Source organism: Oncorhynchus kisutch, linkage group LG9, assembly GCF_002021735.2.
Source record: "Oncorhynchus kisutch isolate 150728-3 linkage group LG9, Okis_V2, whole genome shotgun sequence".
NCBI classification, from domain to species: Eukaryota; Metazoa; Chordata; class Actinopteri; order Salmoniformes; family Salmonidae; genus Oncorhynchus; species Oncorhynchus kisutch.
Genome location: NC_034182.2, coordinates 4,950,553 through 4,977,223, shown reverse-complemented (window position 1 = coordinate 4,977,223; position 26,671 = coordinate 4,950,553). Strand labels below are relative to the sequence as shown.

At 43.5% G+C, this 26,671-nt stretch overlaps 1 protein-coding gene across 1 annotated transcript; it reads left to right on the top strand.

Annotated features, from left to right (window-relative positions):
• On the top strand, positions 1-25,254 carry LOC109896627 (synaptotagmin-10-like). The gene is made up of 7 exons (XM_031831599.1): positions 1-297; positions 2,103-2,508; positions 10,163-10,724; positions 19,060-19,180; positions 22,942-23,113; positions 24,028-24,157; positions 24,995-25,254. Exons 1-7 carry the CDS (start codon positions 96-98, stop codon positions 25,064-25,066), a joined length of 1,665 nt encoding a protein of 554 aa, XP_031687459.1. The 5' UTR covers positions 1-95; the 3' UTR covers positions 25,067-25,254.
• Positions 25,255-26,671: the final 1,417 nt, after the last annotated feature.

Sequence of the window (26,671 nt, the reverse complement as noted above, 5' to 3'; positions counted from 1 at the left end):
TCCCGGCATTGCGCAGTGGATATGGATGTGGACGCCTCGTGCGCTCTGATCTTTGGCGCGGAGAGGCTGCACTCAGCGGCGCGCAAGGTGGCCAAATGAATCACCGCCCTCCCGGCTCCTCCAGCGTGCAATGGCTTAACAGAAGAGACATGAGTGTCCGAACGGAGGACAACTTCAGCTTGTGCCAAAGGGCCCTTCAGATCGTCACGGAGCTCTGTCTAGCGGGGCATGTAGATGGGGAGAAATGCTCGGCTATATTTCCCTTGGAGAGCAACATACAAGGTAAAGAGAGCGCAGGTAAATAGGTCAAAAGCAACGTTTTCTTCCTGTCCCTCTCCTTAAAGCTTGCATCCCTCTATTGTGTCATGGTTTGGTTTCTCTGGCATCAACCTGGTGCACAAGGTTGTGTAAGAATGATGAGTTGAACAGTAAAATGCGTGTTAAGTTCAACTTCAGCCTATTCAACTTTCCCCTTGAAGGGCTGCAATATAATCAAATAAAATGCGCGACTAAGTATAGGACTAGAATAACTTCTAGGGGAAAACATGTTTAAAATGTTTAATAATCCTGGAGGTTGTGCTGTGTCCTCATGTCGCTTTGAGCTACGCTCAACAGGTGGCACATCTGTGTCTGCAAAGGGAATAGACTGCACCTGTTGCAACATCAGTGTATGCTCGTTTTCCCATGTCATTGTGCTTGGTTCTGGCGTGTGCAATCTGATGGTGTGATAGTCTGATTGTGTGTGACTGATAGCTTGTTGAAAGAGGAGATGTGTTCTCAGTGATCTTGCCTTCATTCACTCCACCATGCGCCAACTGACCGGCATGTCTGAAATTAGTCATACTGTTGGCTACCAGTTCGTGTTCTAAACATAGATCCCCTTCTGTCAAATAAACCCATTTGTTTGCTTGATAATGTCTCTCTCATTGATTTGGCGAAAGTGATGTTGTAGCCTTTTAATTTCATGGTAAGGCTTGGATAAGATGTTGAAACAGTTCTAAATTCTACATATGTTTTTTTGTAGAGTTTACCATAAATAATAAGCTATATCGTAACATGTCATTATTCCCTCTGGGTTGATGTGAGGTAGCAGTATTGTTTCTGATGCAATAATGTCTCTGATTTTGAGTAAAAGCCTAACAGAATGAAATTCAATTGGTCCGTCAGTCAGTCTGTCAGTCAATCAATCAATCAGCTAGATTGCATTTATTGCAGTAGATAGTTGCTCTTCTAAACTAAATGGCGTTAAATCCGTGATAATTACAACACAGTTAGATAATGTATTATATTACTTGAAGTGATAACTGCCTAGGCCTACAGAGCTTGTGTAATTTCCATAACTACACTTACATTTGCAAACAAATTCAAATGAACTGTAAATCTCAGCAGTCTAGCATGCCTGTTAAAGTTATTAGCCTGAAAAAGAAATACATGGTTTTAGTGTCACGTCATACAAAGTGGACTGATTGTTGCCTATAGATCTGGATTCTTGTTTTCATGTAGGCTTTGGCTTTGAGATGGTGCACCACAAAGCATAAGTGTCCTTGTGAGAGTGAATGAGCAACAGGAGAGGGAATAACACGGAGGCAGAACACAGCAAAGAACATGACATCATGCAGTGATATCAGTGAGAAAGGACATATCTCCTGCACATTGCAATCCACACACAGGCGTATACTGTCCAACTTGTTTTTATAAGAAACCATGCAATTGTGTAACATGCACACAATGGAATGCATAATGCATTTTGTATTATAGCCTGTGGTACATCTTGGTTTGTGCATAAAGCCTTGAACCATTATATATATAGTTGCAGAAGAAGGGATTGTGGTTTCTGAAAGTTGATTTGTCAACTTGATCAAATATGGCCATGAAGAGCTATTTGTCTTTCCTGTCCATGTGAATGTCTTGCAATGACGCTGTATGACTTTCTAACTTCCTCTGATCTTTACCAAACGAGGGCATTTGCAGCCTCCTCTTTTACAGCTTGCTTTTTCTCTTCTCTTTTTCTCTTCCATGTTTGTCTGTCACGCTCCGTCCATCGCTTGCCCGTCCTCTCTCTCCCTCTATCTGTCACTGTTGATCCCTGTGGTCGCTCGTAGACATCTCTATCAGTCTCCTTGCTGTTGTCGTGGGTTTCTGTGGACTCGCCCTGTTGGTAGTCTCTCTCTTTGTCTTTTGGAAGCTGTGCTGGCCCATCTGGAGGAGCAAGGCCCTCTCGTCCCACGTCGACAATGGCCCCCGTGTCGGGCTCCCTGAGGCCCCTCCGCCAGCCCCCCTGCCCGTCACACCCCTCCACAAGGTGGCACCAATGGAGGAGGAGATGAAGCCTGTGCCAGTGGTGAAGGTGAACGGGCGTTGCAGCTCCGTGAAGCTGCTAGAGGCGGCCATGAAGATCAGCCAGACATCCCCAGACATCCCTGCTGAGGTGCAGACGGCTCTCAGGGAGAGGCTGGGCCAGCAGGCCAAGATTCAGAGGCAGACCACCGACCCCACCTCGTCCTCCAGGTAACATTATTGGACTTCTCCCAGGGTAGTGTCCCTGTCACTTTCCTGTCTCTAGGTCTTAACATTCTGTTGGTGTACATTTTTGGTTGCACTGGGTCCAAGGATTTCTGTGTTATGTTGTGTGATATGCATGCACAGAGCTGTGCACACCTATAGTGGAGGCTGCTCAGGGGAGGACGGCTCATAATAATGGCTGGAACTGAGCAAATGTAATGGCATCAAACACATGGAAACCATTTGTTTGATATATTTGATACCATTCCACTTATCCCGCTCCAGCCATTACCACAAACCCGTCCTCCCAGATTAAGGTGCCACCAACCTCCTGTGAGTGAAGGTTATGTGCATGATGCTTTCAAGCAAGTGACAGGTGGCATAAAGTAGCAAATGATGACACTTGATCTGTACACATCAAGTATAGCCATGACAAATGTCAAGACCGTTAAGGAGAATTTGTGACGAATTACCTTAAAATGGCACAACACGTGCGAACTGGACGCTCAGTAGCGTCCAGTTCTCCCATGGTGCTCATCAACGGGGCGACAACACGCCCCCTTGCTCCTCACACACACAAAAACCCTGTAATCACCCCAGGCCACGTCTTGTGTTGGGCGGGCGTGAGTCACGCTGCCATGGCAACAGCGGTAAGCGACCCCGGTAATGAAACAATCAGCTCCTCGTCTCTTTGTTTTCGGGGACTGTGTTTAAACGAGCGCGTCTGTAATTAGCGCCACCGCAGGTTGAGAACTGACGTGCTGCGAGGCACTCGTCCTACTGAGACTCACTGAGCAGCTGCACTCCATCTCCTGCAGGAAGCCATTATTGACACTTGCTTTAGTTTGGCATTAGGAACGTTGATGCAATTTATCGAGCCTGGCACTTTTCATGAATTACACACTGACGAAGGGGGCAGACAGAGCTAATTAAATACAGTGGGGCAAAAAAGAATTTAGTCAGCCACCAATTGTGCAAGTTCTCCCACTTAAAAAGATGAGAGGCCTGTAATTTTCATCATAGGTACACTTCAACTATGACAGACAAAATGAGAAAAAAAATCCAGAAAATCACATTGTAGGATTTTTTAAATGAATTTATTTGCAAATTATGGTGGAAAATAAGTATTTGGTCAATAACAAAAGTTTATCTCAATACTTTGTTATATACCCTTTGTTGGCAATGACAGAGGTCAAACGTTTTCTGTAAGTCTTCACAAGGTTTTCACACACTTGCTGGTATTTTGGCCCATTCCTCCATGCAGATCTCCTCTAGAGCAGTGATGTTTTGGAACTATTGCTGGGCAACACAGACTTTCAACTTCCTCCAAAGATTTTCTATGGGGTTGAGATCTGGAGACTGCCTAGGCCACTCCAGGACCTTGAAATGCTTCTTACGAAGCCACTCCTTCGTTGCCCGGGCGGTATGTTTGGTATCATTGTCATGCTCAAAGACCCATCCACGTTTCATCTTCAATGCCCTTGCTGATGGAAGGTTTTCACTCAAAATCTCACGATACATGGCCCCATTCATTCTTTCCTTTACACGGATCAGTCGTCCTGGTCCCTTTGCAGAAAAACAGCCACAAAGCATGATGTTTCCACCCCCATGCTTTACAGTAGGTATGGTGTTCTTTGGATGCAACTCAGCATTCTTTGTCCTCCAAACACAACGAGTTGAGTTTTTACCAAAAAGTTATATTTTGGTTTCATCTGACCATATGACATTCTCCCAATCTTCTTCTGGATCATCCAAATGCTCTCTAGCAAACTTCAGACGGACCTGGACATGTACTGGCTTAAGCAGGGGGACACGTCTGGCACTGCAGGATTTGAGTCCCTGGCGGCGTAGTGTGTTACTGATGGTAGGCTTTGTTACTTTGGTCCCAGCTCTCTGCAGGTCATTCACTAGGTCCCCCGTGTGGTTCTGGGATTTTTGCTCACCGTTCTTGTGATTATTTTGACCCCACGGGGTGAGATCTTGCATGGAACCCCAGATCGAGGGAGATTATCAGTGGTCTTGTATGTCTTCCATTTCCTAATAATTGCTCCCACAGTTGGTTTCTTCAAACCAAGCTGCTTACCTATTGCAGATTCAGTCTTCCCAGCCTGGTGCAGGTCTACAATTTTGTTTCTGGTGTCCTTTGACAGCTCTTTGGTCTTGGCCATAGTGGAGTTTGGAGTGTGACTGTTTGAGGTTGTGGACAGGTGTCTTTTATACTGATAACAAGTTCAAACAGGTGCCATTAATACAGGTAACGAGTGGAGAACAGAGGAGCCTCTTAAAGAATAAGTTACAGGTCGGTCTGTGAGAGCCAGAAATCTTGCTTGTTTGTAGGTGACCAAATATTTATTTTCCACCATAATTTGCAAATAAATTCATAAAAAATCCTACAATGTGATTTTCTGGATTTTTTTTCTCATTTTGTCTGTCATAGTTGAAGTGTACCTATGACGAAAATTACAGGCCTCTCTCATCTTTTTAAGTGGGAGAACATGCACAATTGGTGGCTGACTAAATACTTTTTTGCCCCACTGTAGTGTCATCACTTTTAGGATTGAATCGCCCTCAGATGTTTTTGCAAGCTTTTCATCTAGGGGAAAAAATAACATAAGGAAAGATTCAAAGAAGGGGAGGACTTGTAGTACAGTGCCATGCGAAAGTATTCACCCCCATTGGCATTTTCCCATTTTGTTGCCTTACAACCTGGAATTAAAATGTATTTTTTGGGGAAATGGAATTGACATGTACACAGCATGCCTACCACTTTGAAGATGCAACATATTTCTTGTTTGCTTCACAATAAAAAAAAACTGAAAACTTGAGTGTGCATAACTATTCCCCCCCAAAGTCAATACTTTGTAGAGCCACCTTTTGCAGAAATTACAGCTGCAAGTCTCTTGGGGTATGTCTCTATAAGCTTGGCTCATCTAGCCACTTGGATTTTTGCCCATTTGTCAAGGCACAACTGCTCCTTCAAGATGGATGAGTTCCGCTGGTGTACAGCAATCCTTAAGTCATACAACAGATTCTCGATTGGATTCAGGTCAGGACTTTGGCTAGGCCATTCCAATACATTTAAATGTTTCCCCTTAAACCACTCGAGTGTTGCTTTAGCAGTATGCTTAGGGCCATTGTCCTGCTGGAAGGTGAACCGCCATCCCAGTCTCAAATCTCTGGAAGACTGAAACAGGTTTCCCTCAAGAATTTCCCTGTATTTAGCGCCATCCATCATTCCTTCAATTCTGACCAGTTTCCCAGTCCCTGCTGATGAAAAACATCCCCACAGCATGATGCTGCCACCACCATGCTTCACTGTGGGGATGGTGTTCTCACTGTGATGATAGTTGGGTTTGTGCCAGACATAGCAATTTCCTTGATGGCCAAAAAGCTACATTTTATTCTCATCTGACCAGTGTTCCTACTATATGTTTGGGGAGCCTCCCACATGCCTTTAGGCAAACACCAAACATGTTTGCTTTTTTTTTTAAGCAATGGCTTTTTTCTGGCCACTCTTCCATGAAGCCCAGCTCTGTGGAGTGTACGGCTTAAAGTGGTCCTTTGGACAGATACTCCAATCTCCGCTGTGGTGCTTTGCAGCTCCTTCAGGGTTATCTTTGGTCTCTTCGTTGCCTCTCTGATTAATGCCCTCCTTGCTTGGTCCGTGAGTTTTGCTGGGTGGCACTCTCTTGGTAGGTTTGTTGTAGTGCCATATTCTTTCCATTTTTAATAATGGATTTAAATGGTGCTCAAGGTTTCAAATATTTTTTAGAACTCAACCCTAATCTGTACTTCTCCACAACTTGGTCCCCTCAACTTGGTCTTCATGGTGCCGCTTTCTTGGTGGTGCCCCTTGCTTAGTGGTGTTGCAGATTCTGGGGCCTTTCAGAACAGGTGTATATATAGAGGTCATGTGACAGATCATGTGACAGATTGCACACAGGTGGACTTTATTTAACTAATTATGTGACTTCTGAAGGTAATTGGTTGCACCAGATCTTATTTTGGGGCTTCATAGCAAAGGGGGTGAATACATACTAACCACCGGTCCTGGGAACCATCATCACATACACCTGGCATTCATCATTAGGCACACCTGGACTCCATTACCTCCCCTTTATCTGGTATTCCCTTAGGTTCTTTCCCCAGGCAGTATTGTTTTCGTTCCACTTTTCAGTTTTTTATAATTTTTTGAAACAAGTAATTTTTTTTATTTCACTTCAAAAATGTGTACTCTTTTGTGTATGTCCATTACATGAAATCCAAATAAAAATCTACTTAAATTACAGGTTGTAATGCAACAAAATAGGAAAAAACGCCAAGGGGGATGAATACTTTTGCAAGGCACTGTATATGATTGAAACGTATGATCAGTAGAGTTGATGGCAGGTCTATCATCATGTTACTGTTTATATTATTACTAATATTATTATTATATTAAAGTACGTTTCCCAGTGCTCTGAGTAAGACACTTAAAAACATTTTACTACAGTGGGCTAAATCGGGGACACAGTGTTTTTTGGTAGTCTTATACAAATCTACTTTGAAACAAAAGTGTACACCTCACACACATGGTTATAGGCTTAAAAAAAGACAACTGTACCATGTCAGATATAGAGTTGAAATGTATACAATTTGGAGTTTGCATCCCAATATTACACTTAATATATACACATTGTTGAAGACTGAAATATAACAAAACTGTTTTGACATAGAAACACCAGATTTTCAGCTGTTTTTTTAATAATGTTTATTAATTATGAAATTATGAAAAATAGTAATAACATTCCACCCATGAGGCCACTAGGTAATTTGACTGCAGGAAAGGGCTACGAATATCTAAATATATATGCATCAGTTCGGCTGAATCTGAAGCACAAATTTTCAATACAAATCATCATAATCACAACACAAGTAAGAACTGCATCTATAATACACCCAAGTAATTAGGAATAATTTGATGATACACTGCATGAAGCATCCATTTTAGGAGACGTGGATAACGTATTAATGCGAGACGAGGTGGGAGGAGACGCTTGGTGTCACTCTGGCCTTCGGGGCAAATCTATGAGGCTTTGCAAACATGTGACTTGCAGAGCGGGTGATTACCATGGAGAAGAGCAACAGATACATTCTGTTAACATCGATCCTCTCCAACAGCTACATCAGTATTCACTGCTCAAGCATTGTGCAGACACACTCTAAACAAAGGCAAGGGCAAAGTCAGAGAGAGAGAGAGAGTCTTGTACAGAATGTACTAGTCTACTCTAATTGTGATTTTCAGACATACCTCCACCAATCATCTCTGATGAAATGCTACAGAACAGTATATATCAGTGCATCACATCATCCTATGTTACATCCATGCACAGCGCCAGGTGGTATGAGATTAGAGATTTGTCATGCTGTTTTATTACTGTACAACATTCTTCCCTATGAGAGATTTTCATTGGTTCCTTTTTTACGGGCGGAAACAGAGATCTCTGAGACATGCGAGAAGTACCATATTTTGGGGGGCTCCCGAGTGGTGCAGTGGTCTCAGGCACTCTATCTCAGCACTAGAGGCGTCACTACAGACCCTGGTTCGATTCCAGGCTGTATCACAGCCATGATTGGGTGTCCTATAGGGCGCTGTCCAGGTTAGGGTTTGGCTGGGGTAGGCCTTCATTGTAAATAAGAACGTGTTCTTAACTGTCTTATCCAGAGCAACTTAAAGTAGTGAATGGATACATTCTTGTACTTATTCCTCATACTAGTCCCCCCTGGGAATCAAACCCACAACCCTGTCATTGCAAGCACCATGCTCTACCAACTGAGCCACACAGGCTCAATGTGAATATTGAGACTGAGAGCCCATCCCTGATCCTGTAAGATAAAGAAAGTGGAGGATATAAAATTGGTTATCTTATGGAAGAAAATAATGAATGGTGAAGAAGTGTATGTAGGGAGAGGTAGAGAAAGAGAGAATGCCTTTACTGGAGTTGGGATGGCAGGCCTGCTAAAACTGATTCTGGGTCAGGGCTGACACAACAGGGAGGAATATGTGGGCAAATGTGGATGAAATCCGCCAGCCTCCTCCATTATCAACTCTTCCAGTGTATACTATTCATCCTCTTGGATGCCGTTCACTGAATGCTGTAGGAATCATGGGAGGTTGTAAATTGATGTCCCTTGTCTGAAATAATAGGACTCCCAAAGTATCCTTCACAAAGAACATTGTGTCTTATTATGTCCCAGAAAATGTGTTAGAACATGCAAGCACGTCTTCATATGAGGTTTGAATATAACGTGATGTTTTTTTCATATCCCATATGTGTTGTGTTTCCCAGATTTGCATCATTTGTACCAATACTAACGGTGTCAGATTACTGTGATCTTCTTATTGGCGTCAGTAGGGGGGGGGGGGGGGGGGTTATCAGTTGCTAGGTGACAACCAGGAGAAGTACAGAGCAGTGGTTTGCTCAAAAGTATGTAAGTTATTATCAGTAGATGGACCTGGGCTCAAGGTATCTCAGGTAATGTTATTTTCCAAAAGAAGTCCTGTGAAAAACTCACTCAGTCACGTAGCTCCGTAAGAGTTCAATCATAAACTCCCATCACTTTAAACCCAAAGCCGGTAACATCTTTCTCGTTAATGCTGAGAGAATAGCTTAACAACATTAAAGTATTAAAAAAAATGTACAACAAACATTTTCCTATTAACAGTAATGCTAGAACTACAAGAAGAAACAAGGAATTGTAAAAACACTTCTGAAGAATAGTAAACTAGTATCATCAACATGAAAAAATAATTGCAGCCGCACACACAACCATGCATCTTTTGTCTTATGAATGCTGTTGGTTTCCAACATTTCAATAAGAGTAAGATTTAATAACTTCTCTCTCCTGAATCACTAGCTATGTTTCCTTTAACTGTTTCCTTAGATTTTTTGGCTACATTTAGAAAGTTTGCATAGAAAATAGAGGAGACAATTGCCTGCTATGGTGCGTTCCCCCCCCCAGAATGGCGAATAAAAATAGTGGTTGAAGTGTTCAAATGATCCATTTAGGAAAATTGGCGACAGCTTGTATGCCATCCCACCTATCTGTTTCATGTCTCAGGTAGCCCGCAAAAGCAAACATGAATAGAATGCAATAAATTACAAATATTTGCCGTATTCTCATTTGCCAATGTATCGCCAAAGTCCATGCCATGGTGAAATTTGCACTCATGTAGATAATTGGATGGTGATACTTCCTTCCAGCCAACCAGAAAAACAAGGCAACGCAATTCAGGAATTCTTGAAAGTCAGAACAATCCTTGTCCTTGCAAAGAAACATTTGAATATATGAAGGTAGATTTAGCCAGGAGTATGCATTTACAATTAAATGTGGAGTGAAGTTTTAAAGTTCTGTGATGACATCACATACCTTCATTTATTCAAAAAACACCGTTTCCATTATCATTTGTCGCAATAAAGTTAAGAAAAATCCACCCTGTCAAACAGATAAAAATGTTGCCGATCTTTAGTACATTTCCCATAGCTGTTGTTTCCATTACACGTCTCAATGTTGTTGTTTTTGTTGCAACATTGCTTTAGTCTAATAACCCTGGGTCAATGGAAACCTGCCGATTGAAAGGTACCAGGAACCATAGATGACTGATGTCCTTTTTCAACAGGCACAATTCATTCCGCCGCCATCTGCCTCGCCAGATGAACGTGACAAGTGTGGACTTCAGCATGGACACGATCCCCATCCGCCAGTCGTCCACCGTAAGCATCGGCCGCATCAAGCCCGAGCTCTACAAGCAGAAGTCTGTGGACTCCGAGGACGGGACCCACGAGCCGGTGGAGACGTGCGGTAAGCTGAGCTTCTCCATGCTCTACGACTACGAGGAACAGGCGCTGGTGGTCACGATCCTCAAGGCCCTGGAACTTCCGGCCAAGGACTTCACTGGCACCTCCGACCCTTACGTCAAGATCTACCTGCTGCCAGAGAGGCAGAAGAAGTTCCAGACGCGTGTCCACCGCAAGACGCTCAACCCCACGTTCGACGAAGCCTTCTGCTTCCCCGTGGAGTACGACCAGCTTTGCAACCGCAAACTGCACTTCAGTGTCTACGACTTTGACCGCTTCACCAGCCACGACATGATCGGCGAGGTGGTGGTGGACAACCTCTTTGAGCTCTCCGACCTCTCGAGGGAGGCAGTGGTGTGGAAGGACATTCACGCTGCGACCACGGTGAGTGGGCTGGGCCTCAGCTCGTTGAGATAGGTGTAGTACATGGAGGATATCAGTATGTGTGGAGATCATTGGATCAGTGATCTCAACAACTGATCACTCTGTAAGTCGTAACTGTTAGTCGCTCTAGATAAAAGCACCCGCTAAATGACTCAAAAATGACTCTGATGGTGGAGTAGATTTCAGGGTGGAGCTGTGGTCAGTCTGCCATAGTTAACATTTGCATCATTTCTGATGGGGTCGTGCACTGCACATGGTCTGACTTTTTTAGGGAAACACTTGACAATGATCTCTCCATTTTCAAGTCTCTGTGAATTATTTGATTGGATGAGGTTTTAAGTCCTGGAATCATCCGCACTTTATTACATGACTGGCAAGTTGCATGTGTTGAATATCCCCATTGCCAGGAGCAGTGAATTTAGAATCCAAGCACCCACACAACACCTCCGAAAACTGAAGTACACACTGTAGACCTAAATATAGCCATGGGCACAATTCTCCTTTGTTCCTCACCTTTATCCCTTCACTGACATACTTGGGTATGATAGTGCAGTTTTATCTGAGCCCACACACTTCTTACTCCTCGGTAGTGTTATCACAGTTTGTTTACTCAACAGCTTCTGTTTATGAATATTATTGTTTGGGTGGTATTTATTGTGTCTGATGGTCATGGAGATGGATTAATGGTTAATTAATCAGTTGATCTCTGAACGGTGTACAGTGGAAAATCAAATCAAATTAAATGTATTTATATAGCCCTTCGTACATCAGCTGATATCTCAAAGTGCTGTACAGAAACCCAGCCTAAAACCCCAAACATCAACAGCAAGCAATGCAGGTGTAGAAGCACGGTGGCTAGGAAAAACTCCCTAGAAAGGCCAAAACCTAGGAAGAAACCTAGAGAGGAACCAGGCTATGTGGGGTGGCCAGTCCTCTTCTGGCTGTACCGGGTGGAGATTATAACAGAACATGGACAAGATGTTCAAATGTTCATAAATGACCAGCATGGTCGAAATAATAATAAGGCAGAACAGTTGAAACTGGAGCAGCAGCACGGTCAGGTGGACTGGGGACAGCAAGGAGTCATCATGTCAGGTAGTCCTGGGGCATGGTCCTAGGGCTCAGGTCCTCCGAGAGAGAGAAAGAAAGAGAGAAGGAGAGAATTAGAGAACGCACACTTCGATTCACACAGGACACCGAATAGGACAGGAGAAGTACTCCAGATATAACAAACTTACCCTAGCCCCCCGACACATAAACTACTGCAGCATAAATACTGGAGGCTGAGACAGGAGGGGTCAGGAGACACTGTGGCCCCATCCGAGGACACCCCCAGACAGGGCCAAACAGGAAGGAAAACAGAACAAGAGTGGATTAACTTGAAAGGCAGGTTTAGGTGGGTTTAAAGACTGGGTTCTTAGCCATTGGAGGGGGACAGGTTGGGCATTAATGCAGTTAGCCCATGTCAACAGTCATGGTGTTTACTTCAACGTGTAGTTTGTCTCCAGGAAGTTTATACTGTTTGTGTTACATAATGTTTACTGTGTGCTGTGAGGAAATGACACGTTCAAAAGCTTGAGCATCCGTACAGACATCAAGTTCACTGCTACTTTGACTGTTGTTGATAGTGTTGAACATGAGAGCTACAATTGAACTCGGCTATTGAATATAATGTGAGACTTCTTTTAAGCTTGCCGACAGGATAGAAGAAAAATTAAGCAATTATTGTAAATATTCAAGGATCTATTTTGTCTTCCAACATTGTTGTTGATTGTTAGACATATCTTTTGTCTGGTATTCGGTTGTTATTTATGTCCATCTTGGGATAATTCTCTCTCACCTTCCAGCATTGATTTTGTTGATACTGTCCCTAGGCAATTAAATTGCCTGAATTGCCATCCAGAGGGGAATGAGGATAAGGATGTTTGAATGGATATTGACTCAAATGCAGTTTGCCATACATTTTATTTTGACAGTGTTTCATTCCACCTTTTTTAATTTAGATTAATGAGAGTCCTTTTAAAAGCGTCTTCCTTTATGAAATGTATTTGGAGATGATCATTTACGGTGACTGTACTCATCACTGTCTGACAAACAATGAACTGATTATTCTTGAGAAACTTGTTACAGACCTCTATCATGTGCTCTGGTGTACTGTGTACTTTGTGTTGCCTCCTTCCTTGAATTCTCAAAAAAACAAAAGTATGCAACTACATATGAACAGAAAAATCCCAAGAAATTAGCCTAATTCGAAAAACCCTCTATTTACACTTCAAGCAATTTTCTATTTAATGTGGAAGCAAAATTGCAAGAAAGTAATTTGCCACAACAAATGACATTACATTCAGCTGAAGATTAGTATGTATTGTATTTCAGAACCTAATTTCCCTGGGCTAGATTGATGTCTTTTTATGCATGTGACCTTTTATGTCAATAGCATGGGTAGAAACATGGCAGGGAAATGAGAGGGGTGTCAATGCCTAAAACAACCTGTGACCTGCCTATGAGGGTCATGGTTTGATGAGACGTTGAGTTTTTCCCGCCTTGCAGCTGTTTGTGTGGGTGTCCATGCTGAGATTGACAGTAGGGGACACAAAGGCAGTTGGATCCCACAATGGTTAGGTGGGTGGGGGTGGTGCTTTGGAACACACCATGGATGGAGGGCTGGGGGGTATTGATGCTCTGTTATGATGTGCAGAACATCTGTTGAATGGCCAGAGGAGCTGGGTTTGGGAAGTCCTATTGCCTGTATGTGAGAGCTTCTAGGACTGGGAAGACATCCTCTGTTTCACATGTTACATTGTTATTGTGAAACTCCTGCATGTCAATACATTGATGACACTGGAAGACTTTGCGCAAACATATCTCAAGTAAGGATTCTGTCCATGGAGAGGAACTCGTATGCCACCCTTATTCTAAGTCTATTTTTATATGGTGACATTCTGCAGTCTTAGCACTAACTACAGTCTTAGCACCTTTTTTTCTATCTAGAACCTAAAACAGTTATTTGGCTGTCCCCATAGGATAAACCCTTTTAAGAACCTTTTTTGGTACCAGGTAGAACCCTTTTTGTTCCAGGTCAAACCCTACTGGGTTATATGTATAACCCTTTCCCCGGAGAGTTTTACATGGAACCCAAAATAGTTTTACCTAGAACCAAATAGGGTTCAACCAGGAACCAATAAGGGTTGTCCTATGGGGACAGCCAAAGAACCCTTTTGGAACCCTTTTTTGTAAGAGTCTATGTAAACACACATCTGTGCACTAGTGAGATGCCTCCCAGTCAGTCCTCCTGTTGGCTGGTTGGCCAATCAAATCTTATCTCTGGAGTGCCACCTTAGGGGACTTTTTATTGACTCCGATTTGGTATCAGTACAATCACACCACGTCAGTACATCGAGTAATGTTCTTCTCTTTCAAGTCAGACCATCTGAGGCTCTTTGCTCAGACTACAGTAGTGCTCCAGTCTAAACTGATCCATAAACACATTGTATTGAGGTGGATGCCTCGTCCGGACCCGCAGAAGGCAACTAGGAAAGCTGCCGTTACCGTCAATATTACTCGCCAACGTGCAATCATTGGACAACAAACTAGACGAGGTACGATCACGAATATCCTACCAACGGGACATTAAAAACTGTAATATCCTATGCTTCACGGAATCGTGGCTGAATGACGACATGGATATTCAGCTAGCGGGATACACGCTGCACCGGCAGTATAGAACAGCCCTCTCCGGTAAGATGAGGGGGGTGGTCTGTGCATATTTGCAAACAACAGCTGGTGCACGAAATCTAAGGAAGTCTCTAGATTTTGCTCGCCTGAAGTAGAGTATATTGTGATAAATTGCGGGCCACACTACTTGCCTAGAGAGTTCTCAGCTATACGTTTCGTGACTGTTTATTTACCACCACAGACAGATGCTGGCACTAAGACCGCACTCAGTCAGCTGTATTAGGAAATAAGCAAACAGGAAACCGCTCACCCAGAGGCGGCTCTTCTAGTAGCCGGAGACTTTAATGCAGGGAAACTTAAATCAGTTCTACCAAATCTCTATCAACATGTTAAATGTGCAACCAGAGGGAAAAACATTCTAGACCACCTTTACTCCACACACAGAGACGAGTACAAAGCTCTCCCTTGCCCTCCATTTTGGTAAATCCGACCACAACTCTATCCTCCTGATACATGCTTACAAGCAAAAATTAAAGCATGAAGCACCAGTGACTCTGTCTATAAAAAAATGGTCAGATGAAGCAGATGCTAAACTACAGGACTGCTTTGCTATCACAGACTGGAACATGTTCCGGGATTCTTCCGATGACATGGAGGAATACACCACATCAATCACTGGCTTTATCAATAAGTGCATTGAGGACGTCGTCCCCACAGTGACTGTACGTACATACTCCAATCAGAAGCAATGGATTACAGGCAAAATTCGCACTGAGCTAAATGGTAGAGCTGTATGGGGGTATGCCTTATGATTAACGAGACGTGGTGTGATCATAACATACAGGAACATCAAGTTCCTTCTGTTCACCTGACTTAGAATTCCTCACAATCAAATGTCGACCGCATTATCTACCAAGGGAATTCTCTTCGATTATAATCACAGCCGTATATATTTCCCCCCAAGCAGAGACATCGATGGCCCTGAACGAACTTTATTTGACTGGAAACCACATATCCTGAGGCTGAACAAGACTAATCTGAAAACAAGACTCCCTAAATTCTATCAGCATATCGATTGTGCTACCAGGGCTGGTAAAACCCTGGATCATTGTTATTCTAACTTCAGCGACGCATATAAGGCCCTCCCCTGCCCTCCTTTCGGAAAAGCTGACCACGACTCCCTTTTGTTGCTTCCAACCTACAGACAGAAACTAAAACAAGAAGATCCCGCGCTCAGGTCTGTTCAACGCTGGTCCGACCAATCTGATTCCATGCTTAAAGACTGCTTCGATCACGTGGACTGGGATATGTTCCGCATTGCGTTCAACAACAACATTGACGAATACGCTGATTCGGTGAGCGAGTTCATTAGAAAGTGCATCGGCGATGTCGTACCCACAGCAACCATTAAAACATTCCCAAACCAGAAACCGTGGATTGATGGCAGCATTCGCGGGAAACTGAAAGCCCGAACCACTGCTTTTAACCAGGGCAAGGTGACCGGAAACATGACCGAATACAAACAGTGTAGTTATTCCCTCCGCAAGGCAATCAAACAACCTAAGCATCAGTATAGAGACAAAATAGAGTTTCAATTCAACGGCTCAGACACAGGAGGTATGTGGCAGGGTCTACAGTCAATCACGGATTACAAAAAGAAAACCAGCCCCGTCACAGACCAGGATGTCTTGCTCCCAGACAGACTAAATAACTTATTTGCTCGCTTTGAGGACAATACAGTGCCACTGACACAGCCCGCTACCAAAACCTGCGGACTCTCCTTCACTGCAGCCGACGTGAGTAAAACATTTAAATGTGTTAAACCTCGCAAGGCTGCAGGCCCAGACGGCATCCCCAGCCGCGTCCTCAGAGCATGCGCAGACCAGCTGGCTGGTGTGTTTACGGACATATTCAATCAATCCTTATCCCAGTCTGCTGTTCCCACATGCTTCAAGAGGGCCACCATTGTTCCTGTTCCCAGGAGGCTGAAGAAATTCGGCTTGTCACCAAAAGCACTCAAACTTTTACAGATGCACAATCGAGAGCATCCTGTCGGGCTGTATCACCGCCTGGTACGGCAACTGCTCCGCCCACAACCGAAAGGCTCTCCAGAGGGTAGTGAGGTCTGCACAACGCATCACTGGGGGAAAACTATCTGCCCTCCAGGACACCTACACCACCCGATGTCACAGGAAGGCCATAAAGATCATCAAGGACAACAACCATCTGAGCCACTGCCTGTTCACACCGCTATCATGCAGAAGGAGAGGTCAGAACAGGTGCATTAAAGCAGGGTCCGAGAGACTGAAAAACAGCTTCTATCTCAAGGCCATCAGACTGTTAAACAGCCACCACTAACATTGAGTGGCTGCTGCCAACATACTGACTCAACTCCAGCTCACGTTGATAATGGAAATTGATGTAAAAAAATCTATCACTAGCCACTTTAAACAATGCCACTTAATATAATGTTTACATACCCTACATTACTCATCTCATATGTATATACTGTACTCTGTCATCTACTGCATCTTGCCATCTTTATGTAATACATGCATCACTAGCCACTTTAAACTATGATCACACAGTCCTGACGACTGTGTGATCATGCTCTCCGTAGCCGACATGAGTAAGACCTTTAAACAGGTCAACATACACAAGGCTGCGGGGCCAGACGGATTACCAGGACGTGTGCTCCGGGCATGTGCTGACCAACTGGAAACATGTCCCTGATTGAGTCTGTAATACCAACATGCTTCAAGCAGACCACCATAGTCCCTGTGCCCAAGAACACAAAGGCAACCTGCATAAATGACTACAGACCTGTAGCACTCAAGTCCGCAGCCATGAAGTGCTTTGAAAGGCTGGTAATGGCTCACATCAACACCATTATCCCAGAAACCCTAGACCCACTCCAATTTGCATTCCACCCAAACAGATCCACAGATGATGCAATCTCTATTGCACTCCACACTGTCCTTTCCCACCTGGACAAAATGAACACCTATGTGAGAATGCTGTTCATTGACTACAGCTCAGCATTCAACACCATAGTACCCTCAAAGCTCATCACCAAGCTAAGGAACCTGGGACTAAACACCTCCCTCTGCAACTGGATCCTGGACTTCCTGACAGGCCGCCCCCAGGCGGTGAGGGTAGGTAGCAACACATCTGCCACGCTGATCCTCAACACTGGAGCTCCCTATGGGTGCGTGCTCAGTCCTCTCCTGTACTCCCTGTTCGCACACGACTGCATGGCCAGGCACGACTCCAACACCATCATTAAGTTTGCTGACGACACAACAGTGGTAGGCCTGATCACCAACAACGACGAGACAGCCTATAGGGAGGAGGTCAGAGACCTGGCCGTGTGGTGCCAGAATAACAACCTATCCCTCAACGTAACCAAGACTAAGGAGATGAACAGGTAACCAAATGGTTACCCGCACTATTTGCATTGTGTGCCCCCCCAACGCCTCTTTTACGCTGCTGCTGCTCTCTGTTTATCTTATATGCATAGTCACTTTAACTATACATTCATGTACATACTACCTAAATTAGCCCGACCAACCAGTCCTCCCGCACATTGGCTAACCACCCGCCAACCCCTCTTTTTACACTTCTGCTACTCTCTGTTCATCATATATGCATAGTCACTTTAACGATTCCTACATGTGCATACTACCTCAATACGCCTGAGTAACAGATGTCTGTATGTAGCCTTGCTACTGTTATTTCAAATGTCTTTTTACTGTTATATTTCTTTACTTAACTACACACACCAAAAAAAATTCGCACCATTAGTTAGAGCCTGTAAGTAAGCATTTCACTGTAAGGTCTACACCTGTTGTATTCGGCGCGCGTGACAAATAAACTTTGATGTGATTCCTCACGACACTAGAACCAAACAATACCATTACTTTGGGGATTTTCACTAAATGTAATCCATAGAATTGGTCCTTTGAAGGAAGAATTGTTGACATATGACATTTGTATCAGGTTGTTAGCTAGCTAGCTAATGAGGTAACATGACTGAGCAAGGTGTTTACAGCCCGTGAGTAGTTTAAGAATGGCCCACAACATGGGGCCCTTTCATCTGCTCAGGTGTTGCCGACGCATGCCAGATCATTGAATGTAGCGCCGGTAATATGGGTCAAAACTTTCGGATGGTTTGGGCTAGACAAACAGTTTTCACTGTAGTATTGGTTCAACGAACACTGTCACAAATATCTAGGGCACTCGGAAACAGTGGAACAACGAAGCCTAATCATTACAACAATTATTATCTGGCAGATTTTTTTCTAGGTGCACTGGTGCTCCCAAATTAAAATTAGCATTGGTAGCGCTTTAAAACCCTGAATGTGACCAATCACAGTCCTCATTTTACTCAAATTTTTGTACATCCTGCAAAATCACTAGCCGAGGGCGACCATTTTGAATACACATTCACTCTGCTGGTAATGCTTACAAATTAGATTTGTTCTAGTTTCGTGATGAATTACCCATTGTAAGAAAATCTATATGTTCTCTCTCAGTTGAGGACACCTCTGGGTGTTCATACTTTGTCGAAAGCAATTTGGGCTAATTGCTTTCCTAAAAGAGTTATTCTACAGCAACAGTGCCCTCTCCTTGATGCAGTGTTCCCCTTGTCTTTCTCCAGGAGAGTGTGGATCTGGGGGAGATCATGTACTCTCTATGCTACCTGCCCACAGCAGGTCGGATGACACTGACCGTCATCAAGTGCCGGAACCTCAAAGCCATGGACATCACTGGCTCCTCAGGTAACAACAACAATACAAAACTCGCAGCCATTTAGGCTGGGCTTTAAAACACGATGGTTCTCTGAATAACAATGAGGGACGACTGTAAAGCTCTAAAGGAGCAAGCAGCGAATCAGAAGGCATAGTTGCGTGAGGCAACATGCTGTGCCTTAGATAAGAGTAGGCAGGGAGATACTTCTTTCATGTATTGTCATTGTTTGTGGTGAAATTGTTATAGAAGATACCTTGTCAAAAAAAGAACACTGAATAATTGAATGTTGCCATCAGTAGCTGTGCATGGATAAAATCGCTGAGCAAGCCAAGCCAGTAAAAAAAGCCATATTACAACCTGTTGTGATAATTGCATTGTTTGCTCTATAACCCATTCGTTCATGCGCCGCCATGATATTCAAGAAGGCCGTGACAACAGTCACACAGTGGCGGAAAAAATTTAACTACACATATGTTAGTGTCATCATAAAAACGGAGAGTAACATCTGTCCGGTGAAGTCCACAAAACATATTGAATGTAACCAACAGTTATCACCTACAACATGATCAAGCAATTTAATGTTTTCGACAGTTAAGAAACAACTACTGATTTAGAACCACGGAGTTACCGCAAGTCAGCACAAAGACAACGGGAGCCCTGCCTCCGATATTCCAGCACCATTTCAACTGAAACATGTAAACATCATCCAATCAACAAGTCTATATATGCTTAGTTTAATATACTGAAAACAAACTTAAAGAAACCAAAAACAATTTAGTCCAATCAATGTTTCTAAATATCATGTGGCAGTCCATGGTATGTATTTCTGTCTGTGTGTGTGTGTACGTGCATGTGTGCGCAAGTTAAACAAAACATTTTGACTCACCCTACTTGTAGACTAGTTGAACGCCAATTAGGGTTGATTGGCAGGAACCCAGTTACCGAGATTTACCCCCGAAGGATGGAACATTTATTCTCAAGATGGAACATTTGAAAAATACAGCGAAAATATGCAACCCTAACTCCAATGCCATGCTCTTCTCTTTCATGTTGGCAAAATGGTCTATGGATCTATCATAAAGTACACTTTTAATTTTTGTTGTCATAGCTACCTAGCTAAAATGTTTGCTAGCCTAACTTCCTAGCATTGGCAGCAATGAACCAGCTAAGTTAGCTAGCTAGTTAACCGGAGCCTACTAGGCTACATATTGAACTTCAAGAGTATCAGGTTAGTGGCACAACATACTCATTTATAGTTTAGGTCAAAATCGCCTTCATAATCAGTGGCCTGTACAGAGTCCAAATCCCCATCTCCCCAACATGTTATAGTCTTTTGGTCCAGACAGCATCAGAAACATGGGCTTCTGTCACGGTTTTCCTTAGGTGAAAGAGAGTCAGACCAAAATGCGGCGTGGCTATTGAGATCCATGTTTAATGAGACAAAGTAAACACGATCAAATACAAAAAACAAAGAAACGAAAACCGAAACAGCCTAATACTGGTGCAAAGTAACACAGCGACAGAACAAGGACAATCACCCACAAAACCCAACACCAAACAGGCTACCTAAATATGGTTCCCAATCAGAGACAATGACGAACACCTGCCTCTGATTGAGAACCATATCAGGCCAAACATAGACAAACTAGACATGTAACATAGAATGCCCACTCAGCTCACACCCTGACCAACCAAAACATAGAAACATACAAAGCAAACTATGGTCAGGGTGTGACAGCTACACATACTGAGACAGAGATGTGCTGTTTTCCTATCTCGGATGATTTCTCCAGTGAGATTCAGCCACTTGCGAATTGACAGAAAAATATGAAAACACAGAAAGAGAGAGAGACGGAAGAAGAAAAAATATATATACACTGCTCAAAAAAGTAAAGGGAACACAAACAACACAATGTAACTCCAAGTCTATCACACTTCTGTGAAATCAAACTGGCCACTTAGGAAGCAACACTGATTGACAATAAATTTCACATGCTGTTGTGCAATTGGAATAGACAACAGGTGGAAATTATAGGCAATTAGCAAGACACCCACAATAAAGGAGTGGTTCTGCAGGTGGTGGCCACAGACCACTTCTCAGTTCCTATGCTTCCTGGCTGATGTTTTGGTCACTTTTGAATGCTGGCAGTGCTTTCACTCTAGTGGTAGCATGAGACGGAGTCTACAACCCACACAAGTGGCTCAGGCAGTGCAGCTCATCCAGGATGGCACATCAATGCGAAGAAGGTTTGCTGTGTCTGTCAGCGTAGTGTCCGGAGCATGGAGGCGCTACCAGGAGACAGGCCAGTACATCAGGAGACGTGGAGGAGGCCGTAGGAGGGCAACAACCCAGCAGCAGGACCGCTACCTCCGCCTTTGTGCAAGGAGGAGCAGGAGGAGCACTGCCAGAGCCCTGCAAAATGACCTCCAGCAGGCCACAAATGTGCATGTGTCTGCTCAAATGGTCAGAAACAGACTCCATGAGGGTGGTATGAGGGCCCGACGTCCACAGGTGGGGGTTGTGCTTACAGCCCAACACCGTGCAGGACGTTTGGCATTTGCCAGAGAACACCAAGATTGGCAAATTCGCCACTGCCGCCCTCTGCTCTTCACAGATGAAAGCAGGTTTACACTGAGCACATGTGACAGACGTGACAGAGTCTGGAGACGCCGTGGAGAACGTTCTGCTGCCTGCAACATCCTCCAGCATGACCGGTTTGGCAGTGGGTCAGTCATGGTGTGGGGTGGCATTTCTTTGGGGGGCCGCACAGCCCTCCATGTGCTCACCAGAGGTAGCCTGACTGCCATTAGGTACCGAGATGAGATCCTCAGACGGTTGGCCCTGGGTTCCTCCTAATGCAAGACAATGCTAGACCTCATGTGGCTGGAGTGTGTCAGCAGTTCCTGCAAGAGGAAGGCATTGATGCTATGGACTGGCCCGCCCGTTCCCCAGACCTGAATCCAATTGAACAGATCTGGGACATCATGTCTCGCTCCATCCACCAACGCCACGTTGCACCACAGACTGTCCAGGAGTTGGCGGATGCTTTAGTCCAGGTCTGGGAGGAGATCCCTCAGGAGACCATCCGCCACCTCATCAGGAGCATGCCCAGGTGTTGTAGGGAGGTCATACAGGCACGTGGAGGCCACACACACTACTGAGCCTCATTTTGACTTGTTTTAAGGACATTACATCAAAGTTGGATCAGCCTGTAGTGTGGTTTTCCACTTTAATTTTGAGTGTGACTCCAAATCTAGACCTCCATGGGTTGATAAATTTGATTTCCATTGATAATTTTTGTGTGATTTTGTTGTCAGCACATTCAACTATGTAAAGAAAAAAGTATTTAATAAGAATATTTCATTCATTCAGATCTAGGATGTGTTATTTTAGTGTTCCCTTTATTTTTTTGAGCAGTGTATATATATATATTGTAATGAAACAGGCAGGGAGCAGGTCTCGAACCCTTGACCTCCTAGCCCGAGGTCCGGCGCACTATCGACTGTCCCGCAAAAGCATGCTCGTGCGGCAGGGTCGATTTCCGCGCTTACAAACCCATGGTCGTTACAATATATATGTGTGTGTGTGTGTGTGTGTGTGTGTGTGTGTGTGTGTGTGTGTGTGTGTGTGTGTGTGTGTGTGTGTGTGTGTGTGTGTGTATATATAATTTATTGGTCAAATATTTAGGGAAGCCTGGCTTCCCTTGGCATCCATGAATACACCCCACTGGTTGCCATTACCTGCAATCTACACGACTGACTTCATGGAGATGCTATTTGTGGCACACAGATCCCTATGTAAAGGTTTCCCTACTCTGTGACGGACGGAGGCTGAAGAAGCGGAAAACTACCACCAAGAAAAGCACACTGAACCCGGTGTACAACGAGGCCATCATCTTTGACATCCCCCCAGAGAACGTGGAACAGGTCAGCCTGTCCATCATGGTGATGGACTATGACCGGTGAGTGAAACCATACAACGCAACACCCACAATTCAACACATATGGTGGTCATAAGCATGCTTGTACAGTACACACGTACACTGAGTATATAAAACATTAACACCACCTGGTCTTTCCATCACATAGACTGATCAGGTGAATCCAGGTGAAATATATGATCTCTTATTGATGTCACTTGTTAAATCCACTTCAATCAGTGTACATGAAGGGGAGGAGACATGTTAAAGAAGAATTTTTAAGCCTTGAGACAATTGAGACAATGATTGTGTATGTGTGCCATTCAGAGGCTGAATGGGCAAGACAAAATATTTAAGTGCATTTGAACAGGGTATGGTAGTAGGTGCCAGGCACACCGGTTTGTGTTAAGAACTGCAATGCTGCTGGGTTTGTCACACTCAACAGTTTCCTGTGTATATCAAGAATGGTCCACCACCCAAAGGACATCCAGCCAACCTGACACAACTGTGAGAAACATTGAAGTGAACATGGGCCAGCATGCCTGTGGAACGCTTTTGACACCTTGTCGAGTCCATGCCCTGACGAATTGAGGCTGTTCTGAGTGCAAATGAGGGGGGTTGCGACTCAATATGAAGGTGTTCTTAATGTTTGGTATACTCCGTGTATATAGTCAACAAACAAGAGCATTTAAAAAAACATTTGCATCAAAGGAGGAAGGAGTAAGGTTCTAACTTTGAGTTGAACTTGAACTTCATCAACAGAACTTTTCACTCAAATCCTGCAAGCGTCGCTAGACAATATAATCATGACCACTTACCAGAATGCTCAGGAGCCACATAATTCACTGTAATTACCAAACCTAGGTTTAGAATTATTTCATCAAACTAGCACTCAGCTTTTAGGTGTCATATATTTTTTGTGCACTCAAGATATTGTGTGTGTGTAATGTCCACAGGGTGGGCCACAACGAGGTGATAGGTGTGTGTCGGACGGGGCCAGATGCTGAGGGCCTGGGGAGGTACCACTGGAACGAGATGCTGGCCTACCCACGCAAGCCCATTACGCACTGGCATGCCCTGGGAGAGGTAGAGGACTGTTCGTTTTTTTCCTTCAAAGTAAGAGGTGCAAGTCAATTGCAGGACTTTCCAGAGCTCCCACAATGCTTCGCTGCATCACTCTGGTTTTCTGAGAGAGCAGATAAAGCCAGAGGTTTTGCAGCCAATCATAGAGCTTGTGGAAATAACCCTGTCAATTTCAACAGAAATGTGTAATAGTGCAGCATGACAAAGACACAAGGATGTTGTCTGTACTGGAACAAAGACCAATTTGATTCTAGAAACTTAAGGGCTAGTTTGAACTAGAAGCATTTAAAGTAATTGGAGAGTTGGTGCCTTGATATCGACCCAGGATGGTTGGATGGGGGCACTAGCTTAATTGTTTACATTGTGTTCCCATAACTGGGGACCACATATTATAGTGGTGGGCCATCCCTTTTCATTGCTCTTCAGAAGTAGTAAAGAATGGAAGTTTTAATAGCACAGTCTATGAACACAAGACGATATCCTTGAAAAATGCATGAATCATTCCAATCTTTATTATCCGGAGAAATCCTTATTGACAGACGAGTAGTTGAATTTAGACCCATCGGTTGCATAGGGAAAAGACTTCACCTTGTGGTTGTGCATTAAACAAAGAGCCTTGTCGTTCTATTTAGCTTGAACAAAGAAACAAGAACTGGAGGAATACTCAACATGGCGTTCCTCTAAATCTAAAATACCTGTAGGATACAAATCTATTGTTAATGCTTTCTTCAATCCAGGTACTTTAGAAAATTGATATTAAAACCGAAACCAATAGCATCCTTGGAGACCTAGCCAACTCTTGTTGAACTAACCCTTGCTAATTGTATGTTTTGTCCACAGTGGCCAGGAAGAGCGACAAGCTTTGAGAGCCAGGGGTCCTGTCCTTCCCCTAAACCTCCACAAACTCCATAGGAAATGCGAATAGAACCATATGATCTGATAGCAGATTAAGTAGATGTGTACAGCTGTAGTAACCACAAATCTATCACTTAAATACAGAAATGTCCAGTGCCAATGTCCGACTCATCCAGATGACAGCATTATACATTACCATTCAAGTTTGGGGTCACTTAGAAATGTCCTTGTTTTTAAAGAAAAGCACATTTTTTGTCCATTAAAATAACATCAAATTGATCCGAAATACAGTGTAGACATTGTTAATGTTGTAAATGACTATTGTAGCTGGAAACAGCAGATTTTTAATGGAAGATCTACATAGGCGTACAGAGGCCCATTATCAGCAACCACCACTCCTGTGTTACAATGGCACATTGTGTTAGCTAATCTAAGTTTATCATTTAAAAAAGGCTTCATTAAATAGTGCCTGAAAAACACCAGTCTCAACATCAACAGTGAAGAGGTGACTCCGGGATGCTGGTCTTCTAGGCAGAGTTCCTCTGTCCAGTGTCTGTGCCCTTTTGCCCATCTTTAATGTGTTATTTTTATTGGCCAGTCTGAGATATGGCTTTTTATTAGCAACTCTGCCTAGAAGACCAGCATCACGAAGTCGCCTCTTCACTGTTGACGTTGAGACTGGTGTTTTGCGGGTACTATTTAAGGAAGCTGCCAGTCGAGGACTTGTGAGGTGTCGGTTTCTCAAACTAGACACTCTAATGTACTTGTCCTCTTGCTCAGTTGTGCACCGGGTCCTCCCACTCCTCTTTCTATTCTGACTAATGATCAATTAAAATAATTTAAAATAATTAACTTGGATTACCTAACACAACTTGCCATTGGAACACAGGAGTGATGGTTGCTGATAGATATTCCATCAAAAATCTGTCGTTTCCAGCTACAACAGTCATTTACAACATTAACAATGTCTACATTGTATTTCTGATCAATTTTATGTCATTTTAATGGACAAAAAAATAGCTTTTCTTTCAAAAACAAGGACATTTCTTAGTGACCCCCAACTTTTGAAAGGTAGTGTAGGTTGTGTTTAATCGTATAGGTGTACTGCATTAATCATCATCAGTCAGGACTCTACATTACAGAGTTGTGACACAAACAACATTGGTAATGAAATTGTCTTGCAGGAAGGGTTATTCTACTTTTCAGGTAAAGGTCCAGTGCAGTCAAAATTAGATTTTTCCTGTGTTTTGTATCATTGTACAACAGCTGATGAAACAAACACTGTAAAAGTATGAACAAATTTCCTAAGAGTAGCTGGTTGAAAATACAATAAATGTGGTATTTTATTAGGATCCCCATTAGCTGTTGCAAAAGCAGCAGCTACTCTTCCTGGAGTCCACACAGAACATGAAACATAATACAGAATGACATAATACAGAACATCATTAGACAAGAACAGCTCAAGGACAGAAATACATACATAACCGTTAATACATTTGATTAATAGAATCAATAACAAAGAGTTCCAAACCTCTCTGCCCATAACAGCTAGTTGTCAGTTTCCCCCTCCCCACTCAGACCACTCCTAGAGAGTACTCGCAAAACTATTGCTTCAGAAATAGTATTTAGCTAAAAAGTCATTTTTATCCATTTTAATGGAAA

Excerpts from the sequence above, each read along its gene's own strand:
- LOC109896627 (XM_031831599.1), top strand. The coding sequence starts at position 96 with ATGAATCACCGCCCTCCCGGCTCCTCCAGCGTGCAATGGCTTAACAGA. Across the intron at positions 298-2,102 it reads ACAAGGTAAAGAGAGCGCAG|ACATCTCTATCAGTCTCCTT; the intron begins GTAAATAGGTCA and ends GGTCGCTCGTAG. Across the intron at positions 23,114-24,027 it reads ATGGTGATGGACTATGACCG|GGTGGGCCACAACGAGGTGA; the intron begins GTGAGTGAAACC and ends TAATGTCCACAG.